A 17,399-nucleotide genomic window follows, 5' to 3' on the forward strand; every position below is an offset into this window, starting at 1 on the left:
GTCTCAGTAAGTATAAACTAAACCTGAAGATGAATCTTTATGCAACAAGCATATCCAAAAGCTTGTTACACAAATTAGAGAAAGATACTGGAAATAAGAAAAATAAAAGAAGGAGTTAGATAGCTGGTTCCAAGCCCAGTTTGCAGCGGACCCACAGCCAAACAGCCAAAAACTCCCCCACTGCCACACACAGAGGGGAGGGGGGCCAATAATGCAGAAGAATGGAAGCTTGCAAGGGCAAAGACGTGCAGGAGGAAGAGACTTCTCCTGAAGCCTGAGGTGCCCTTGCAGAACCGCTTCACCGCCCTGCAGGCTGAAGAAGAAAGAACCGTCGCACCAGGAGAGACGTTGGAGCTGAGTGAGGCGGCCCAATCTGCTCCCGTATAACAACCAGCGAAAGTGAAAAAAGGCGTGCTGCTTACCAGGGGCTCGTGTCAGGGATGTCACCAAGAGACCACCAAGCCTCGGACGGTCCACCGACTATTCCCGGCTGCTGTTGTTTCACGTGGGCACCAGCGATACAGCCGGGAGCAGTCTGAGGAGTGTCAGGAAGGGTTACAGAGCCCTGGGAGCGGCGATACGGGACTCTGGAGCACTGGCAGTTTTTTCATCAGTCCCCATGGTCAAAGGGAAGGGGTTTGAAAGGGCCGGGTGAATCTGGCGAACCAAGAAATGGTTACGGGACTGGTGCCACAGCCAGGGGTTCGGCTGCTTAGACCATGGGACTTGCTTTGAGAAACCTGGTCTGCTGGGGGCTGGTGGGGTCCGTCTGTCAGAGAAGGGGAAGAGCATCTTCGGTCATAGGCTTGCCAAGCTGGCGAAGAGGGTTTTAAAGTAAAGTTGCCAGCGGAGGGGAACCTCAGTGCATCCCACTCCTACCAGTTTGATGCCAGTGCCAGCAATAGATGCCCAGAGTCTGGAGAGGGACCACAGGTCAGCAGGAGAGCACCTGAAGAGCAGCACAGAGAAATTCCAGCCGCTCCAGCCAGTAAGGCAGCTTCTTTGGGGGCCCGACCTAAATGCCTCTATGCGAACACACGTAGCGTGGGGAACAAACAAGAGGAGTTAGAGACATGCAGTACCTACAGGGGGCCTACAGGAAAGCCAGAGAGGGACTTCTTACAAGGGCTTGTAGTGATAGGACAAGGGGTAATGACTTTAAACTGAAAGAGGGCAGATTCAGATTAGATGTAAGAAAGAAGTTCTTCACTGTGAGGGTGGTGAGGCACTGGCACAGGTTGCCCAGAGAAGCTGTGGATGCCCCATCCCTGCAGTGTTCAAGGCCAGGTTGGATGGGGCTTTGAGCAACCTGGTCTGATGGAAGGTGTCCCTGTCCATGGCAGGGGGAGTTGGAACTAGATGGTCTTTAAGGTCTCATCTAACCCAAACCATTCTATCATTCTATGAAAATCAAATCAAATCAAATCAGATCAAATCAAATCAAATCAAATCCACAAGAACACACAAGCAACAGTGTGAAATTTCTTTCCTTCTGCTCTTGTCATCTCTCCACATTAAAAAGCCCAACTAGACCTCAACAAGAAGTTACATGGGCAAAATTAACCATACATTGTGCTGTAGCTGGATTTCTGTTTGCATTCATTACAGAGCACCCAGCATGGCTGTTACTAAATGTCTTATGGAGAAAAGCAGTTCCTCTCCCTACTTCAAATGTTTAACAGCATTAATCTAGTCAGATTTATGGCTTCTCCTGCATTGTCTCTGTGTTTCTCTTTTACTTGGTGGGTTTCTTCAGACAGCAATAGAGAGCTGAAAGAAAACTTGAACAGAACCAGACTGATCTGCAGTGCACTGCACCCCATTTCCTTAGATTTGACTCCATCTCCCCTCCCCAAGCACTCCCCTGCATCCCCTGTGCTTTCCTTCTGCAGCATCCTTAGCCCCTCGCTTGGTCCTTTGTTTATGTTGCCACCTGAGTTATATGCTGTAACCACCAGCCACGATGTCCTTTACGTACGATTAGATTATTACCGTTAGATACACTGAAATATGAGAGCAAGTGTTCAGCCCTGGGAAGACACAGGGGTCCTTTTAGGTTATGCTGGGTGCCACACAGAGGCAGCGGCTTGCGAAAAGGGAACAAATTGCAACAAAATGGACCTTGGTTTCTCTGAGCACCTGGAAAGCTGACTTTTCTTGCGAGCCAGGCGCTGGCTTAAGAAATGGTTACTCAAAATGTCACTTGCAACGAAGCTAGATTCAGATTCTATATCACCAATTTTTCTTTCCTTTGAAGCTGAATGCAAAGCCCTGGACTATCATTGCTGCTTCATAGTGAGTTTAACTAATGTGCTAAAAAGCCACTACCATCAAAAAGAAGGGCAGCAATATAAAATAGAGCCACTAACCTCCTGCCATTGAAGTTACTGGTCACATTTGCTTTTACTTCAGCATGAGCAGATTCAGGTCGAGAGTGTTTTTAGAATGAGAATCTTACACGCCAGTCATAGGGTAAAATTAACACCTGCTGATTGATCAAGATTTTAGTGACTGCATTTCCTAAAAGTAATGACAATGCAATAAAAAATAAAGTAGCACATCTCTGTTTTCCCATCTGTTCAGAATTCACTGCTGTGGTTTCTCTCTCTGTTTTTTATTTAAATAGTCTTTGCCCTAGAGAAAATAATTCCTTTGATGTTACAGTTGACCTTTTGGGTTTACTCTATATAAAATTTTTCCCCTGAAGAAGGTTCCCATCTCTGCAAAAAAGGAGGGAAAAATAAACCCAACTCTTCTCCTTTAATCCTAGCTACATCTTACATTTAAATCAGTGCACAAACATAACCAGATTTGGGATCAGCATTTTAAGTTTTCCCAACCAGCTTTCCTATAGTAAACCATGATTCTACAGGAATAAGCCACTCCTTTTGAAAACTTGTTTCTTACTTACTTACTCACTGGATTCCTGTAAGATTTTGGCTTAGCTAACTGTAAATTATCTTTTAATGAATCCAGCTTCTGAGTATTAGGGATGGTAGTGATACTTCTGGTAGGGAACACGTGAGGAGGAAAATTCTCACATGGGTATTTAGGATCATACTGTATAAACAATTACAGCATTCAATGTCTGCAGAAAATCAAGTGGCAAATCAGCAGTGAATATCAATTATACATCTGCTGCATCACAGAGGCAGATGGCACTTTAATTGTACATCTGAAACATTATGGACAATTTTCGCCACCCCAGCCTCATTGAAATAGTGGCTTTAGCACCTAAAAATATCAAGGCAGGGTTTGTGCACAATGACTCATCTAAGAATTCGTTTCAGTTTGAAAATAAATATTCCATGAGTAAACCAATAATAGTCTCCAAGATTCATAGCTCATATGCAGCAACCGTGCTATCTTGATCTAGGTAAAAACTTTTATTGATGAAAAGCAATAGGGTGACTGTACAGGTCACACCACTCAGCTCAGAGTGTGAAATTGTCAAAGAGTTTGAAGATCAATGAGCTAAACTCTTTTGATTGCATCTGTAGAAATTGGAAATGTCATGGAGATAAGTAAAATAATATGGATTTACACTCTCCTCCCAGCTTGATCCTAAGAGAAGAAAGATCAAATCCTTCTCCCTTGGACAGGAATGATTTTCTGCAATGGGGGAAGTTTTATGGAACTTAAACAGACTCAACTACAGCTACTGACCATGGAGAAATCAATTGACACCAGCCTACATATGAAGGAATGACTCTGGCTACTCAGAGACAGTTGTGTTAATGCACAAATACCAGAAGTGTCGTGAATGCTTACATAATTAAAAAACATTAAAAATTAAAACTGACTGCTCTCTTATTCAGAGATGACTATATATTATCCTGTTTGCATAGGCTTTGGCAATTAAGCCACCCCTGCTTTATTATACATGGACAATATTGCAGATTTCAAATAGGGTTTTTTCCTTACTCCCATTATGTACAAAACTGTTGGGTTTTTCATTTGTCCGTGTGGTCATACAGTCTTAAAATGTCCAGTAACTCTCTGACATCAGTTTACATTTCCTCATGCAAGTGGATAGCACTCGTTTCCTGCTCTTCTTCCCAAATATATTTGAGGCTAGCCATAACAGACACATTTTATTTGCAGGGTGAGCACAGATGCATTTTCTTGGGAGAAATGTAGAAAGTTAATGACTGAAACCTGTATTTGGAAGAGGTATCTCAGGTAAATCACTAAACAGAGACAAACCAAACAGGAACATTCAAAACAGGATCCACATCCAAGACACCAGGCACCTCTGGACTCTGCAGCTAAGGTTTAATTCCTACTGGCGAATCAAAGCTTTCAGGGAAATTTCACATGGATGATTCCTTATTTAGTTCTTCAAATCTAAATGGTGCATCCAAAAATGAGAAACTCCCTAAAATGACCGAAGCGCTACCTGACCAAAGAAGTCTAGTAGTAAAACTTTGATGCAAGAATGGGTCAAAATGTTCCCACAATACAAAACCATTTGTGTTGGAACCAATGTAAGCAGCACGTTAAGATTTTTTCTTCTTGTAAGGCAGTGGACAGCAGAGACAGCATCTGATATTAGATACAGAGGAGGAAGAGATCTCAAGAGGAGCAATCCATCAGTAGAGGGCTCTGAACAAATAAGTCTTTGCTTATATACTACAGTGAGGACGGTGACAAAATGAGTTTCTATATCGATCAAGAGGGCAATACAGGTCTCTTCATATGGAATTATTTAACTCCTGACTCCAAAACAAAATTTTAAAGTGGGGGAAAAAACCACTGCTAGGAACTTCAGCAAGTTACAAAACCTCCCAATCATTTTTCTTGTGCAATCACTGTATCTTCTGCTGTCTGTAATTTTGTCTATTTAGAGCTGAAGTGCTTCCTCACAATCTCATTAAAGCCAGCAGTCTCAGAATACTGATTCAAGGACTTTTGTCCACATGAAATACTCACACTATTTTAAACACATGATTAAACAGCTTTCAACATAAAGCTGTATTTAATATAGTAAATGAGTGCTATTATTATTAATACCTTGTTAAAGGAAGGTACTAAAAAAAAACGGTTTTCATTATTCTTTTGGTTTCATTAGCACTTCCTTTGTCTTTAACTAGAAAATAAGGAATTCTCAACCACACCAATCTGCCAGGGGAGGAAATACTATTAATCCTTCTTAGAATTGTCATTTTTTAATTTGAGTTTTCAGTAGAAATATCACCCCTGACCTACAGAGCAATTTGAGGGACAGCACAAAAGCAAATCTCCCTATAGCTCCTGCTTGATCTGGAAGTTAGAAGCCCCTCTGGAGGCAGTAAGATAACTAGAACAAAGGCTGGTTTCCATGAGAAGGCTGATTTTGGTCCATCACCAAAATCTTGGAAACTCAATCCAAGCCTGAGATATGAGGACACAAACACCACTGGTCCAACATGTAGCCACAACCACCCCATTCGCCCCACAGCCACCTACCCAGCGGCCATGCCTTGCTGCTAAAGAAGCCAACACGAGGGATCGGTTGGGTTTTTGCTCAGTTGTTGTCCAGCCCCCTGGGCCTGCCAGTAAGAACAGAACCTGTGCCAATCTTTTGGGAAGGCCAACAGTTTTGGCCACATAAAGCTAGATTATCATCCTCTCAAACACTTCAATTAATTGGTCTCTGTTTTTAAGAAAGTGGGAAAACTCTAATCCTCTGAAAATCAATGTAAATGCAGAATAATTGAGAAGAGTCTTTGCTCTCAGATCTCTGAAATGAGACCAGAACAGGGAAAATGGGTTTTTGAAAAGCTCATGCCAACTTTTTTTTCTATTACAATAGCTTATATAACAGCAGTAATAATGACCTTCACTAGACATTTCCTTGAGTACTAATGACCTGAGGTTAATGGCCCAAGGCATAGTTTTATGCAGACAACTATCACAGCCAGCAATTAATTACCAGGAAAGACAACATGCTTTGACCACTACAGCTCAATTAGCCTCATATTATTCAAAAACGAAAAACATTTCAATCTTATTTACTGTGAAGCTGTCCCAGATTTTACTTCAGTATATTAGACTAAAAAAAGCTTGAACCTATATTAAGCCAAACATATGTTCTACAACACTCCTCCATTAACTTCACACAAATTATGGGGAGCCAAAGCCGAGTGTCTTGCAATATGAGGATCATCACAACCTGTGCACAGATAGAAAAATATTGTGGAGCAAGGCTCTGTGTGAATTCTGCTTCTGCACTAGAAAAACCTCCCTAAAAATAATTTTCAGCTCTCTGGTGGCTGCAAAAGGATTGAGAGAAGGGAGGATGGCGAAGGACACACTGCAGAGACCAACCCTTCATTGGCAAGAGGTGGGCACTGTGTGTTGGGGTAAGGACAGTAAGGGGAAAGGATATTCTGTTTTCACCGAATTCCGTGGTGCCCCAGTATCTCTGTAACTAATTTACAAAGAATATCGGAGTTGATTATTTTTGCACCCAGCTTTATGCTCTCCCTGTTTACTTCCATTCATTACGTTTTATTATTTCAGCAAGGCTTTTGCAACATGCCCTGAAAACAAAGCACCTTAGGATCAAGTCTCATCGTTCCTGGTCAGCTGTTGGTATTTCAGCATGATCATTAGCTTTTTGGGGACCTGAAAAGCTAAGGCCAGGCACTAGAACTAGTACTAGGAGGTGCTGGCTTTAATTTGGGGATTACCAGCTTTAATTCCATGAAGGATGTAAAAAGCTGGTAAGATTTTGTGTGTAGATCCATTCCTCTAAATAGGTTTCTGGCATTCACTATGGCTTTTGTTTCCATGAAATACAGACAGACACTTCCGCGGGTCCCTTTATGTCTGGGAGGCTTCTCAAGAAAGATCTGGTACCGCGCTGCCTTCCAGCAAGGCTTTGGAAATGCCCCGTGGTCTCAGGCATTGCTGCTGGACAAGTGTGTGCTAATAGGGCTCTCAGTAGGACTACCGAATATGATATCACCCTTCAAAAAGGCAAGCAGGAGCCTCGTTTCATGTGCTTTGAGAGTTTCAGCTTCAGGTCAACCCAAGAATTCATTTAAAAAAGAAAATTCGTTTCACTGGAAGGTGATGGTGGGTTCAGGTTAGTTTGATACTCAGTGCCATTAAAACCTGTTTGTGAAATGACTGATTTCAACTCACTTCTGCAAATTTCTGTGCTTGTTGATATTTAAGAGCAGAGAGAATTAAGACATTTGGGGGCTAAATGGATGCATGCGCCTGGAGGGGCACAGGGAAGATGTTTACCCGAGGTTTCCCAGTGATGGCAGGGGTGGAAACACCCGTTCCCCTGCAGCATTTACAGTGGCCATGGAGAGCTGGGGACAGCATGCCGGCTGGGGAGAGCCTAAAACTCCTCCAGTCCCTCTGACTGATGCCACATCCAACTGGTGGCTTCTGTTTTCAGCGAGACACATGAAACGAAGCAGCCGTTGCTGGTGCTGGCAGACTCCACGAGTGCTCACAGGACTGACCACCTGAGCATAACTGCTATAGGCACCGAATCACACAAATCTGCATTTTCATGGGATGTACCGAGGAAGGATCCACGCGGGACTTTTGTATGTCTCTGAGCCCCGATGTGCTAACCACATTAGCCTGTCAGGGGGCTGGATCATTGCCATGCTGAGAAATTACGAGTACAGTAATTATGGAAGTACGACATTCATAACCAGAAGGCAAAGAATTGAAAAATTGCAATCGCCCAACGTTGCAAGTCCTTCCTATGTATTAGTAGCTATTCACAGCCTTGCACTTTAATTGTGGCAGTTACAGTAGTTTTAACATTTTATTTTGGTTTAGGGATATCAGTCAAGTTTTCCAATGCATTTTATTTTTAAAAAGTCAGAGTGACATTATTCTTTTATATATTGTCAAAAGAAGTTGTCATATTTAGTGATCTTTTCAATCTGTTAATATGTTACTCTCCTCCTAATCGCAGAAAGGCTCCAATTAATCATAATGATCATTTACTCAAGTGTCCATTAATTCTCTTCTACAAATAGCAGTGCTCTATAGCACCATAAAAAAAAAAAAAAAAATCAATGGCCATATCTCTGATGAGATAATTTTATCAACCATTCAGAATGAGCAGCTGGAATAAAAGGCATAAACCATATTCATAATAAAAAAAGATAATAAACCAGTAATCCCTCTTACTCCTGTTTTAAAGTATAGTAATAAATGGGAGAATTCAGATATGCAAACATTACGGTCTGCTTCTTCTACAGCATGTTCATGCAAAGGGACAAGGAAAAGAAAATTGATGGCATGCACTAGAGCAGAATCGAAGGGATAACGATTTTGTAGTCCTGCAGCTCGGATGGGTAAAAGGTGACATCCACCACAGGGAAGCCAAAAGTAATCCTGGGGAGTGTTTAATCTCATTCAGCTGAATTAAATCACCGTGTTTGAAGTCTTACTGCAAGTTTATGGAGGCATATAGTAAAGTTCAGATACAATTCAGTGCTACAGGGAAACTTATCAACAAGAAATGGCTAAATTCCCGGTCTACGGCAGCAAGCAGCCAGAAAGCACCGAGCAGGAATTTGCTACTCTCATCCCATCCTCTAAAAGAGCAGCAAGCACAGCTCAGCTATTTGCTGCTTGTGAAGCCCATTAGCAAATTATTGCCTGGCTGGAGCAAGGAAGGAGCCATGGAGGAAGGGAGATTCCTGCCAGCATCACTCCTCCCCAGCGACCTCCGGGTGCCGCAGCGAATTATCGTCTCCTGCCCAGACCTTCTGGGAAGGCTGCGGATGAAGCCCACACACCTGCACGGTGGAAATATCTGCAAAAAGGAGCACAGAGAGGGCTGCATAATCACCCCCCCCTCGCCGCCGAAGCATCCCCACAGACCTCATTTTGGGTACGAAGCTGAAGACGGCCAGATGTCAGGGCTGCAGCTGATTCCTGGGGGAAGGCGTTATTCATGCCCGAGCAACGCTGCTTACACCCAGACCTGTGTGTGGGTCGTGCACTGCTGACACGTCACACGGCTTCAACATCAGATGAGAGCTGCATTAACCTCTACGCCGTGCAACGGCAAGGAATGAGTGGGTTTTGTTCTCGCGGAAGGACCGTGCCAAGCGTAGCTTGCCTTGCAGGTCAACGTGGTCTGTAGATGAGGTCGCAGCAAGGAGGTTTGAATGTTAAGGGCTTTTGCATACTGTCAACATAGAGATAATTTAAGCCTGAGATAAGAGAGGCAGAAAATGACCTCATCTTCCCACTGTAACCTTGCAGCTCCCAAAGGCTTTAATGTGATCCTCAAAGCTGAGCTGTGCTGCTGCAATCTGTCCTGAGGTTTGAGTGGGACAAAACATAGCTTTGGGGGGGGTGTGTGTGTGTGTCAGTCCTAGGTCTAAATGGGGCTTAGAAGTTCTATATCTTTTTAGTTAGTCACCAAATTTGCCTTCATAAGGGCAGACTTCAGCCATAAAAACTTAGCAGTCAAACATGTGAAATAATTTATGAAATACCCAGATTGTTGTCAAGCCCAACACCTCAGAAGCCAACCAAGCAGGGCATGGGCCCCATAGCGTTTCATAAGGATACAGTTAAGGGCGATCCTACAGAGTTCAGTGCTACGTTTCACAAGAATGATCAGATCAAGGAGAATCACATTGTTTTGAGGACTCCAGGGTAGTTTTACTTGAGGGATGGAAGGGTGATTCAGGAGAACCCTCTTTAAAAGGAGGACTGGAAGCACCGCAGCAAACTGGGATTTTCAGTGGACATTGACACTCAGATGCCAATTATTCATGCTAAGGTTTAGAAACGGAGCAGTTTTCACATGTCTTCCTGTTGCAGGTGTCTGCCTTAGACATCCATTGCAATGCCTTCAACTCAGCAGTACAAGGCAACACCAAGGCTGGCAGCCCTGATGGTGGGCTAGCCAGCCAATTTCTCATTCTCCGTCCTGGGCATTGTGAACACCAGGGCCTGAGTTAATGCTCCAAATTCCCCGTTGGCAGCCTTTTTCCCCTTGAACTATAGAGATAATTGAGTCCCATGTAGTGAGGGTCACCTAGGATATCTCACACACATCTCTATTCCAGCCTCGGTTTGAATGCAACTCAGGCACAAAATAATGAATTTTAGAGTGAAAGCATCACACAGTCCCCTGAAATGAAAGATGCTCCTCCAAACATGAGCAGTTACTATTAATTTACAAGTGTACTCATTTTCTAAATGGTAAATCATTATTTCTTCAAAGAAAACATCCATAAAACATCCATATATACAGACTGGAGAGAAAAAAGCTGGATTATAAATACAGAAAACACTTGAATTTGATGGAAGGGATGAGAAGAGCTAGCTGGAGCTAGCTTTTCTGGAAACAGAAAACCATGCTCCTCTTCCCTACCATTTTGAGATCGTTTTAGATTAATTGATATACACTGAGCTGTATACCTTTCTTATCTGAACCTCCATTGTTATTTAACACAGATTAATTAGTGTTAGTGTTATGACCTCCAGTAGTTTGAAGGTCAAGTCCCTAAGATCTATTTTCATGAGATGCAGTAATGCTGTCTCAAGAGACACCAGGTATCATAACTTATTGTGCTGTTAAAATCTGTACAATCAATATGTCTGCAGCTTTAAAATTTTACAATATACTAATAAGATAGAGATAAAATCCTACTGGTATTGCATTTACTCCCATCAGCATTAATGATCTTAACACAGCAGGTGTTATCATTCCTAACAAGACATGGTATTTGCTATTTCATGCTTAGATGCTCCCTCCTCTTGGTTCACAGAAGCTGAGGAAGGTCTGTTTTAATGACTTGATAATGCTACAGGCAGAGCCACTTTGGGCACAGTTCAGCCCAATTTCCTCTATGCTGAACCAGGCAACATCCCTCATCTGCTGTGGTCTCTGGAGCAAGGTAGAGGCAGGAGTCCTACAGACCGGGCACAAGCCAGAGTCATTTGCAATACAAGTCATTTACCAGAATGGAAAAGTTGCAGTTATATTTGCAGATTGCAGTCTTTGTATGAAAGCAATACCTTTATGATCGGAAAATATATGTTTAAGACTGAAATTCTCCTTCATTGAGCCTTTTCCCTGGCCTGGGAGAAAAAAAGGGGGGGAAAAAAAAAAATCACTAAAACCAGGGCAAAAAACACACCTGAGTATTCAACTGGCTAGAAAATAAGATCAAAATGAAAACAGATTCAGTTTAGATGAATTCATTGTATGGTCAATATTTTTTCACTAAACTGAAGTAGGACCCATCCACCTAAGGCTGCAGGTTTAATGAGATTCTCCGGTGTGCTAATGGCTGCACGAGCAATGTGCACCTCCCCACTGACCTGCCATCTGGGAGCTGGTTTAGGCCATGTCAACTCCATGTCCTGGGTAGCATTTACCAGGCACAGGTAAGTCATCATGAGCTGTCATCAAGGCTGACACCCAGAAATGCCACACAGTCCCATGTGCAGCTCTCTTTGCTAGATACCTATGTCCTATAGATGGCCCTTCTATAGGAAGGAAACCTCACACCCTGGAGATGTCCATCTTTCTTAACTGACCAGAAAGGAGTTTGGAATGAGAAAACTCCTAATTTGGATCACTCAATTCAGTGCACCAAATTCCACAGAAATCAATTAATGGCTCTGTACTCTGTACCTTGGTTTCTTTACCTGCAACACAAAGTGCTTTGAGGTACCCCATTGAGAAGGAAATATTTTCAGACTGAGAGTGATGCAGCACTTCCAAATGCTGCTGCTGATTAGATCTCTTAAAAAGTGGATGGTTGGATGCACATTCTGCATCCTATTGCAGGGGAAATGCAGTACCGAAATACTCCTTGTTGCTAAAAGAAAACTCTCTCAATGGAGAAAGCCCATCAAAGTATTAAAAGCTACCTCTGTGGACTTCCTGAAGACATCTGATCCTGTAATCTCTGGAGGGTGGCAGTTTTAGGAGAGATGCCATTATAGCTGCTCATTGTGGGATGAATTATGCAAGAATTTATTATTGATTCAAGGGGAGCCTGCTCAAGCATGCAATCAAAGCCAAGGCTTTGAGGGGCAGACGGGAAAGGACGAGGTTTTTCTAGTTAACTAAACTGATTCACAACCCAAGAAATATCTAAGGCAAAAGAAGCAGTTGGCAAAGTGGAGCATTTTACATACCAAATCCCCTTCTCTACACCCATAACCATCCTCTAGTACCAGACCATCCCGGAGCAGAGCCCAAAGAGTTACATGAGTCCTCTCACAGCCCAGAAATACATCCCCCCCCCCCCCACAACCAACCCAACCATCCACAGGGTCAAAGGCAGGAACCCCCTTGGCTGTGGACCCCAACCCAGCCCAAGGTGAGGAGAACTGAAGGGTCTAGGTTACAGGCCAGAGCTGTAGAAACACCCTACCCATCTCAAAGTGACAACTGGGGCAAGGCCATGTAGCAGCAGAAAGCCATGTTTTAAGGGCAAAAATCTGTGGGCAGCTTGGCACCATACCAGAGTTTGACAAGGTCTGTTCAAGGAGTACAGAGATGGAGGAAGGAGAGGTTTAACTTGAGAATTAAGAGGGTAGTGAAACTAAAAGCATGTACCGTCCAAACAATGACACAGGGGTGACAGGCACCCATCAATTTATCTTTGAAAGAGAAATAGAAAGAGGCCATTTAAAAAGCCAGGAAGGCCGGAGGGAAGCAAGAGGAAATAAAATGAGCTTACACAGCAGGTCAGTCACTGGCAAATATAAAACAAACCATGCGGATGCTTAATAGCATGTTTAGCATTTTGAGTAATGGACATAAAATTTGCTTTTCTCAACTTGACCTTTCTTAACAACCTTAGGCACTACAGGGTTATTATCCTGCAGCATTCCCTTTACTAAACTCATCATGTCTCTGAGTGCTAGGGACCATTTCCTAATACAATCAGAAGAGAGATCAGTAATAATAATTATATAAATATATATATAATACGTATTTATCTGTGCATTCACACAGACACATGTGCGCACACACATGCTCCTTCCTTATAACAACTCTCCAGCGGAAATATTACAGTGACATTTAGGCAGAAAAACATCCAGCAGAGATCTTACACTAAAACCATCCTTGATGCTGCTGCATAGAAAATGGCAACAAGAGTAGGAGAGAGGAAAAAAAAAATAAAATCAGTAAAACTAAACAACTCTCTAATACTCTCTAATACCCCACCGAAAGGGTTTATTTTAATTGCAGCAGGACAGTGGCATGTTTCTGGACTCAGCCACGTGTTTTGCTAAATAATCTTCTTTAAAATATTATAAATATGCAGAACTTTGAGAAGTAGGTCAGTGGCTCAACATGTTGTAGCAAATAGCTCAGATAAATACTAGTCATTACCCTGTAGTCTGCAGTCAGTGCAGGTCTGACACACTCTGCAGCTAGTCGAATGGCAATTCACTGCATTAGAGGACCATTCCCCAAATGATACAACATCTGAGTACCTGGTCACAGCTAACAACATGCCTCTCAACCGACAGAGAAATCAAGCTCTCATCATTTAAGTTGTCTCACAATCAGCAAGGGCAAAAGCAGGAGAAAGCAGAAGGATGTGAGAATTCAAGACACTGATACAACGAACAAAATGAAAAACTACAGAGCAGGATAAACCCCGAATGCGAGTGTCAGCTCTGCCGGAAAGGTGACTTCAAAATCCTGCTTTGAACACTGGTCCAGATGCATTAAAACCCATTGCGGGAGGACCGTCCCCACGCGAGCACCAGACAAGCCCTTTGCAAAGTTCCCCGGGACCTGTAAAAGCCAAGCGGTGGCTCACGCAAAATCCTCCCGTGGATTTGGTGCCCTGAATCTGTGCGGTGTAACTCCCCTCGCCTACCCCCAACCCCCCCCCCTTCCCAAAAGGATTTCAGCAAGCACTTACCATCAGCAAGCTCAGAGCAGATTCGGGAGCACGCTGCACAGCCATCTCCTCGCTTCCTACCTAGAAATCCTCCCCACGACTCGGTCAGCCCTCGGCCCTCCGTCACGGGAAAGCATCCACAGAGCCCACAGCTAACTGCAGGGAGAGAAACCCCAAATCAGGGTCGGAGAGCATTCGCAAGAGGAGGAGAGGATGGATGAGGGGGTGGGGAGGAGAGGAGGGAAGGAAATAACCTTCTCAGCCAGGGAAATGAGCTTAAGCTAGGCCAAATTTTACACTAGAGAGAGGAGGAAAATGAAATGGTGAGCCTGCTGGAGAAACAAGATATCGGGAACTGCAGGATATTTAAAGCTCAGGCGCGTGCTGCCACAGAGAGCAGCAGCAACAGAGGACACGTATCAAACACCTACATGACAGGTTAGGTCCAAGCCCTCCTCCCTCTGCCCCAACATGCGGACTATAATTAATTGCTTTTAATTGCCCCTTTCCTTCCTCCACCTACATAAATGCCTAGGTAGCGTAAAACTGCCATGCCTCTGACTCTGCATCTTCCTCCCTGCCCTGGCGCTGATAGCGCAGAAACAATGTCAAATATCGCAACGTACCGCTTCCAACAGGGTCAAATTTCTTCTCTCTTCTCGCAAAGCCCTGCTTCGCCTGGTTTTGAAAGCAGACGCCTGCATAATACAGACATGAGCAACGAGGGAGAGGAGCCAGAGCCAGGAAGCACCCGGCGTTCACTCGAGAGCAAGAATTACCTTTATCATATTCGAGCGAGAGCTGGCTTACGCACTGACCCTTTTCACCTTACTCACCCCACCCCCCAAGAAAGTCTCTTCCTCCTCCTCCTCTTCTCCAAATGGACTCAGCTCCCCGTGGAGCTAACACACTTCCTAGAAACATGTAATTACACAGGCTGTTGTGTTAGCGCTCTGATCACGCTGCCTGTACCGCATGGAGACGGCAGCCAGGCAGCCCCCCCTTCCCTCCCGTCGTAAGGCAACACGCTGCAATCCCCCACCGAGCTCCTGCGGCTCGGGGGGCTGGCGACGGCTAATTGTGGAAATGTGGCCGGTTAAGCCACAAAGACAAATTAGCCTTGAAAATAAGCCCCTTGTTTAAATGCTGGCTGTAAATGGAAGATGGCTTTCTGAAAGCCTTTAAAAATAAACAGAGCATCCTGGTAGGAAGGCCAGTACTCTCACATGGATGTGCCCTGCCGGACCTGTAGGACCCCTGGTTTGTAGGGCTCAAAAACCTCCTGGGCTTCAGCCTACCAGTTCTCGCATCTCCCCTCTGAACAAGCAGAATTTTGGCTTCATTTCCTGAAACGTTAGGCTTCATGTAATGACAATGTCTGTTCATCTTCCAACTCCCACCTGCACGTTCCCACCCCACCCCCATGATTTTGGAACCCAATTAAGTTTCAGACAAATTCAACCAGAGTTGAATTTTCTGACATGTGTCATTCCTGCAACTTTTATAGAAATTGGCACCAGGATAGAAAAGAGGATCAAATCGCTGTCTCCATGAAGGCGGGCAGCGGTAATCCAGCCCTTGTACTCTGCCAGCTACATCTGGCAGGTCAGCTGTGGACTGTGCCACACTGGAGTACGTATTTGCCCAACCTCTCGTTGCTCACCTATCACCATTTCTTAGCAAAGGGGACACAGGACATGGGAGATTGCAGACATTGCCCTAGGAAGGTCCTTCAGGACATCTCTGGCAGACCCATACCTCCCAGCATACTGCTCTTGAGCCAGGGGACCACCCTTCTTGTAATGCACGTATAGCATGTGGCATATAGAGAAGCTTGGGTTTTTTTCACATAAATACATAGACCAGTGAAATCCCCAGCACCACCACAAGCCATAGCACCAAGCCTGGGTGTTGCATGGTGATGGCAGGGGCTTCCTTCCCTCAGCACGTTCTCCACCAAGAGGTGCGGGAGGGGGAAGCCACTTGTACACAGAGAGGACACCTCTCAAGAGAAAGTGTAGACTCGCTCATGAGCACACAGGGAGGCATTTTCTCGGGTCGTCCCTTCTTGGTTTTGAGTTACAGACGTCAACACTCAAGGAGAGTTCCTTGTGTCACGCCTGGGGGTGGCATTTACCGCGTTGTTTGAGACCTGGCCGCCTTCACTGCAGTGAGCGTAGCTCCGGTGAAAACACGCTTATGCCAGCAGCCGCGCTTATCTCCACCCTTGGATGTAAGTCATCTCCACTGATGAGGAGCGGGGGCCCAGATCCTCAGATGCATTGAGGTACCTGAGGACCACGGAGCTCTGGGCTTCAGCGATTTGCTTCAATCAGACCAGAGAGCTGAGGCAGAGTTTCGCAGTGCTTTCTAACCAGAGGGCTGTCTAACCATGGCTGTCTGCAGTGGGTTATTCTTCGCCCCACAGTCATCTGAAGCTATGAGCCATCATACAATGTGATCTGCTCCCTTCCCTCTAAAGAGATTTGTCTTCATCCCTGAAGGTGAACAGGTCGTTGACTGTTATAAGGAGTGGAGAAGTAGGCTACTTAAATGCCTCTTGAAAAGGGAACATATGCAGAATAAAAGATGAAGATAAGTTTTAAAAAACATCTCAAGGCATCAAATTATAAAATATGTAACTAAATCTTTTTCAAGAGTACCATGACAAATATCCCAAGGCTATTACATTTTTCCCTACACTAACTTAATCTGAAGTACTGTAAGGAGGTGGCTGCAGAAACAACACATTCAGTAACTCTCAAGTCTGACAAGCAAGGTTGCTCCTTTGCCAGTGATTTTAAGGAACCAGCCTTTCCCCACAATTTTGGACTCGGCTAAAATGAAGAATCCAGAAGTGCGGACGTCTCTTCCACCTCTAGTTCCTGAATTCACTCTACAGCTGAGCAGGGTAAAATCTCAGTCAAACACTAGGAGCTAGTTATCATTTGTGGTGTCCTTGAAAAAATTCTAGGTTTTTCCCTGAGCTCTGCAAGTCTCAGGGTAATGATCATACGTAGGGAGCCACCTGTGCACAAGTATATGATCTATGGCTTCAAGGTACACTTGCAAACTTACAGGTTTGCCACTTTCTACTATTTTATGTGAATAAATTTCATAGCGCAAGAGGAAAAAAAATAGGTCATTATTCACTGCAGGTTGTCAAGAAATAAGAAGAACAATTTTAAAAAGGAACTTATTGGATAGATGGTTAAAACTACAGACTTGTGGTTTTGTTTCAAGGCCTAAAGCTATGACATTAGCAAAAGAAAAGAGTTTATTAGCTAGGTTGGGGTTTTTTTCCTCTATACTTTAAGAGAAATAGGTGCTACAATTGGTTAACTGTAATGTAAGTAACTGCTTACAATCACTCAAAGAAAAGCTATTATAGCAAATGCTGGATTAATACAAAAATTGATACCAGTAAGAAGATATAAAGCACTTGCAGACTGGTATATCTAGAGGGATCCTCCAATTCCAGTGTTATCACTGCCATTACTTTGACAAGGATAATATAAGCATTGGTATGACATGCCA

At 44.0% G+C, this 17,399-nt stretch overlaps 1 protein-coding gene across 1 annotated transcript in view; it reads right to left on the reverse strand.

The window, feature by feature from the left end:
* The window catches only part of FRMD4A (FERM domain containing 4A), a 383,693-nt gene extending 369,085 nt beyond the window's left edge, over positions 1 to 14,608 (reverse strand). Inside the window, exons 1-2 of the mRNA XM_069801649.1 lie at positions 14,489 to 14,608; positions 13,884 to 14,018 (exon numbers count right to left, since the gene is read on the reverse strand). Of these exons, the coding sequence (XP_069657750.1) occupies positions 13,884 to 13,928 (45 nt within the window). The 5' untranslated portion in view covers positions 13,929 to 14,018; positions 14,489 to 14,608. The remainder of the gene's footprint in view (positions 1 to 13,883; positions 14,019 to 14,488) is intronic.
* Between the last annotated feature and the right edge of the window lie 2,791 nt (positions 14,609 to 17,399).

Source organism: Haliaeetus albicilla, chromosome 14 (assembly GCF_947461875.1).
Source record: "Haliaeetus albicilla chromosome 14, bHalAlb1.1, whole genome shotgun sequence".
In the NCBI taxonomy this organism is placed as follows: domain Eukaryota; kingdom Metazoa; phylum Chordata; class Aves; order Accipitriformes; family Accipitridae; genus Haliaeetus; species Haliaeetus albicilla.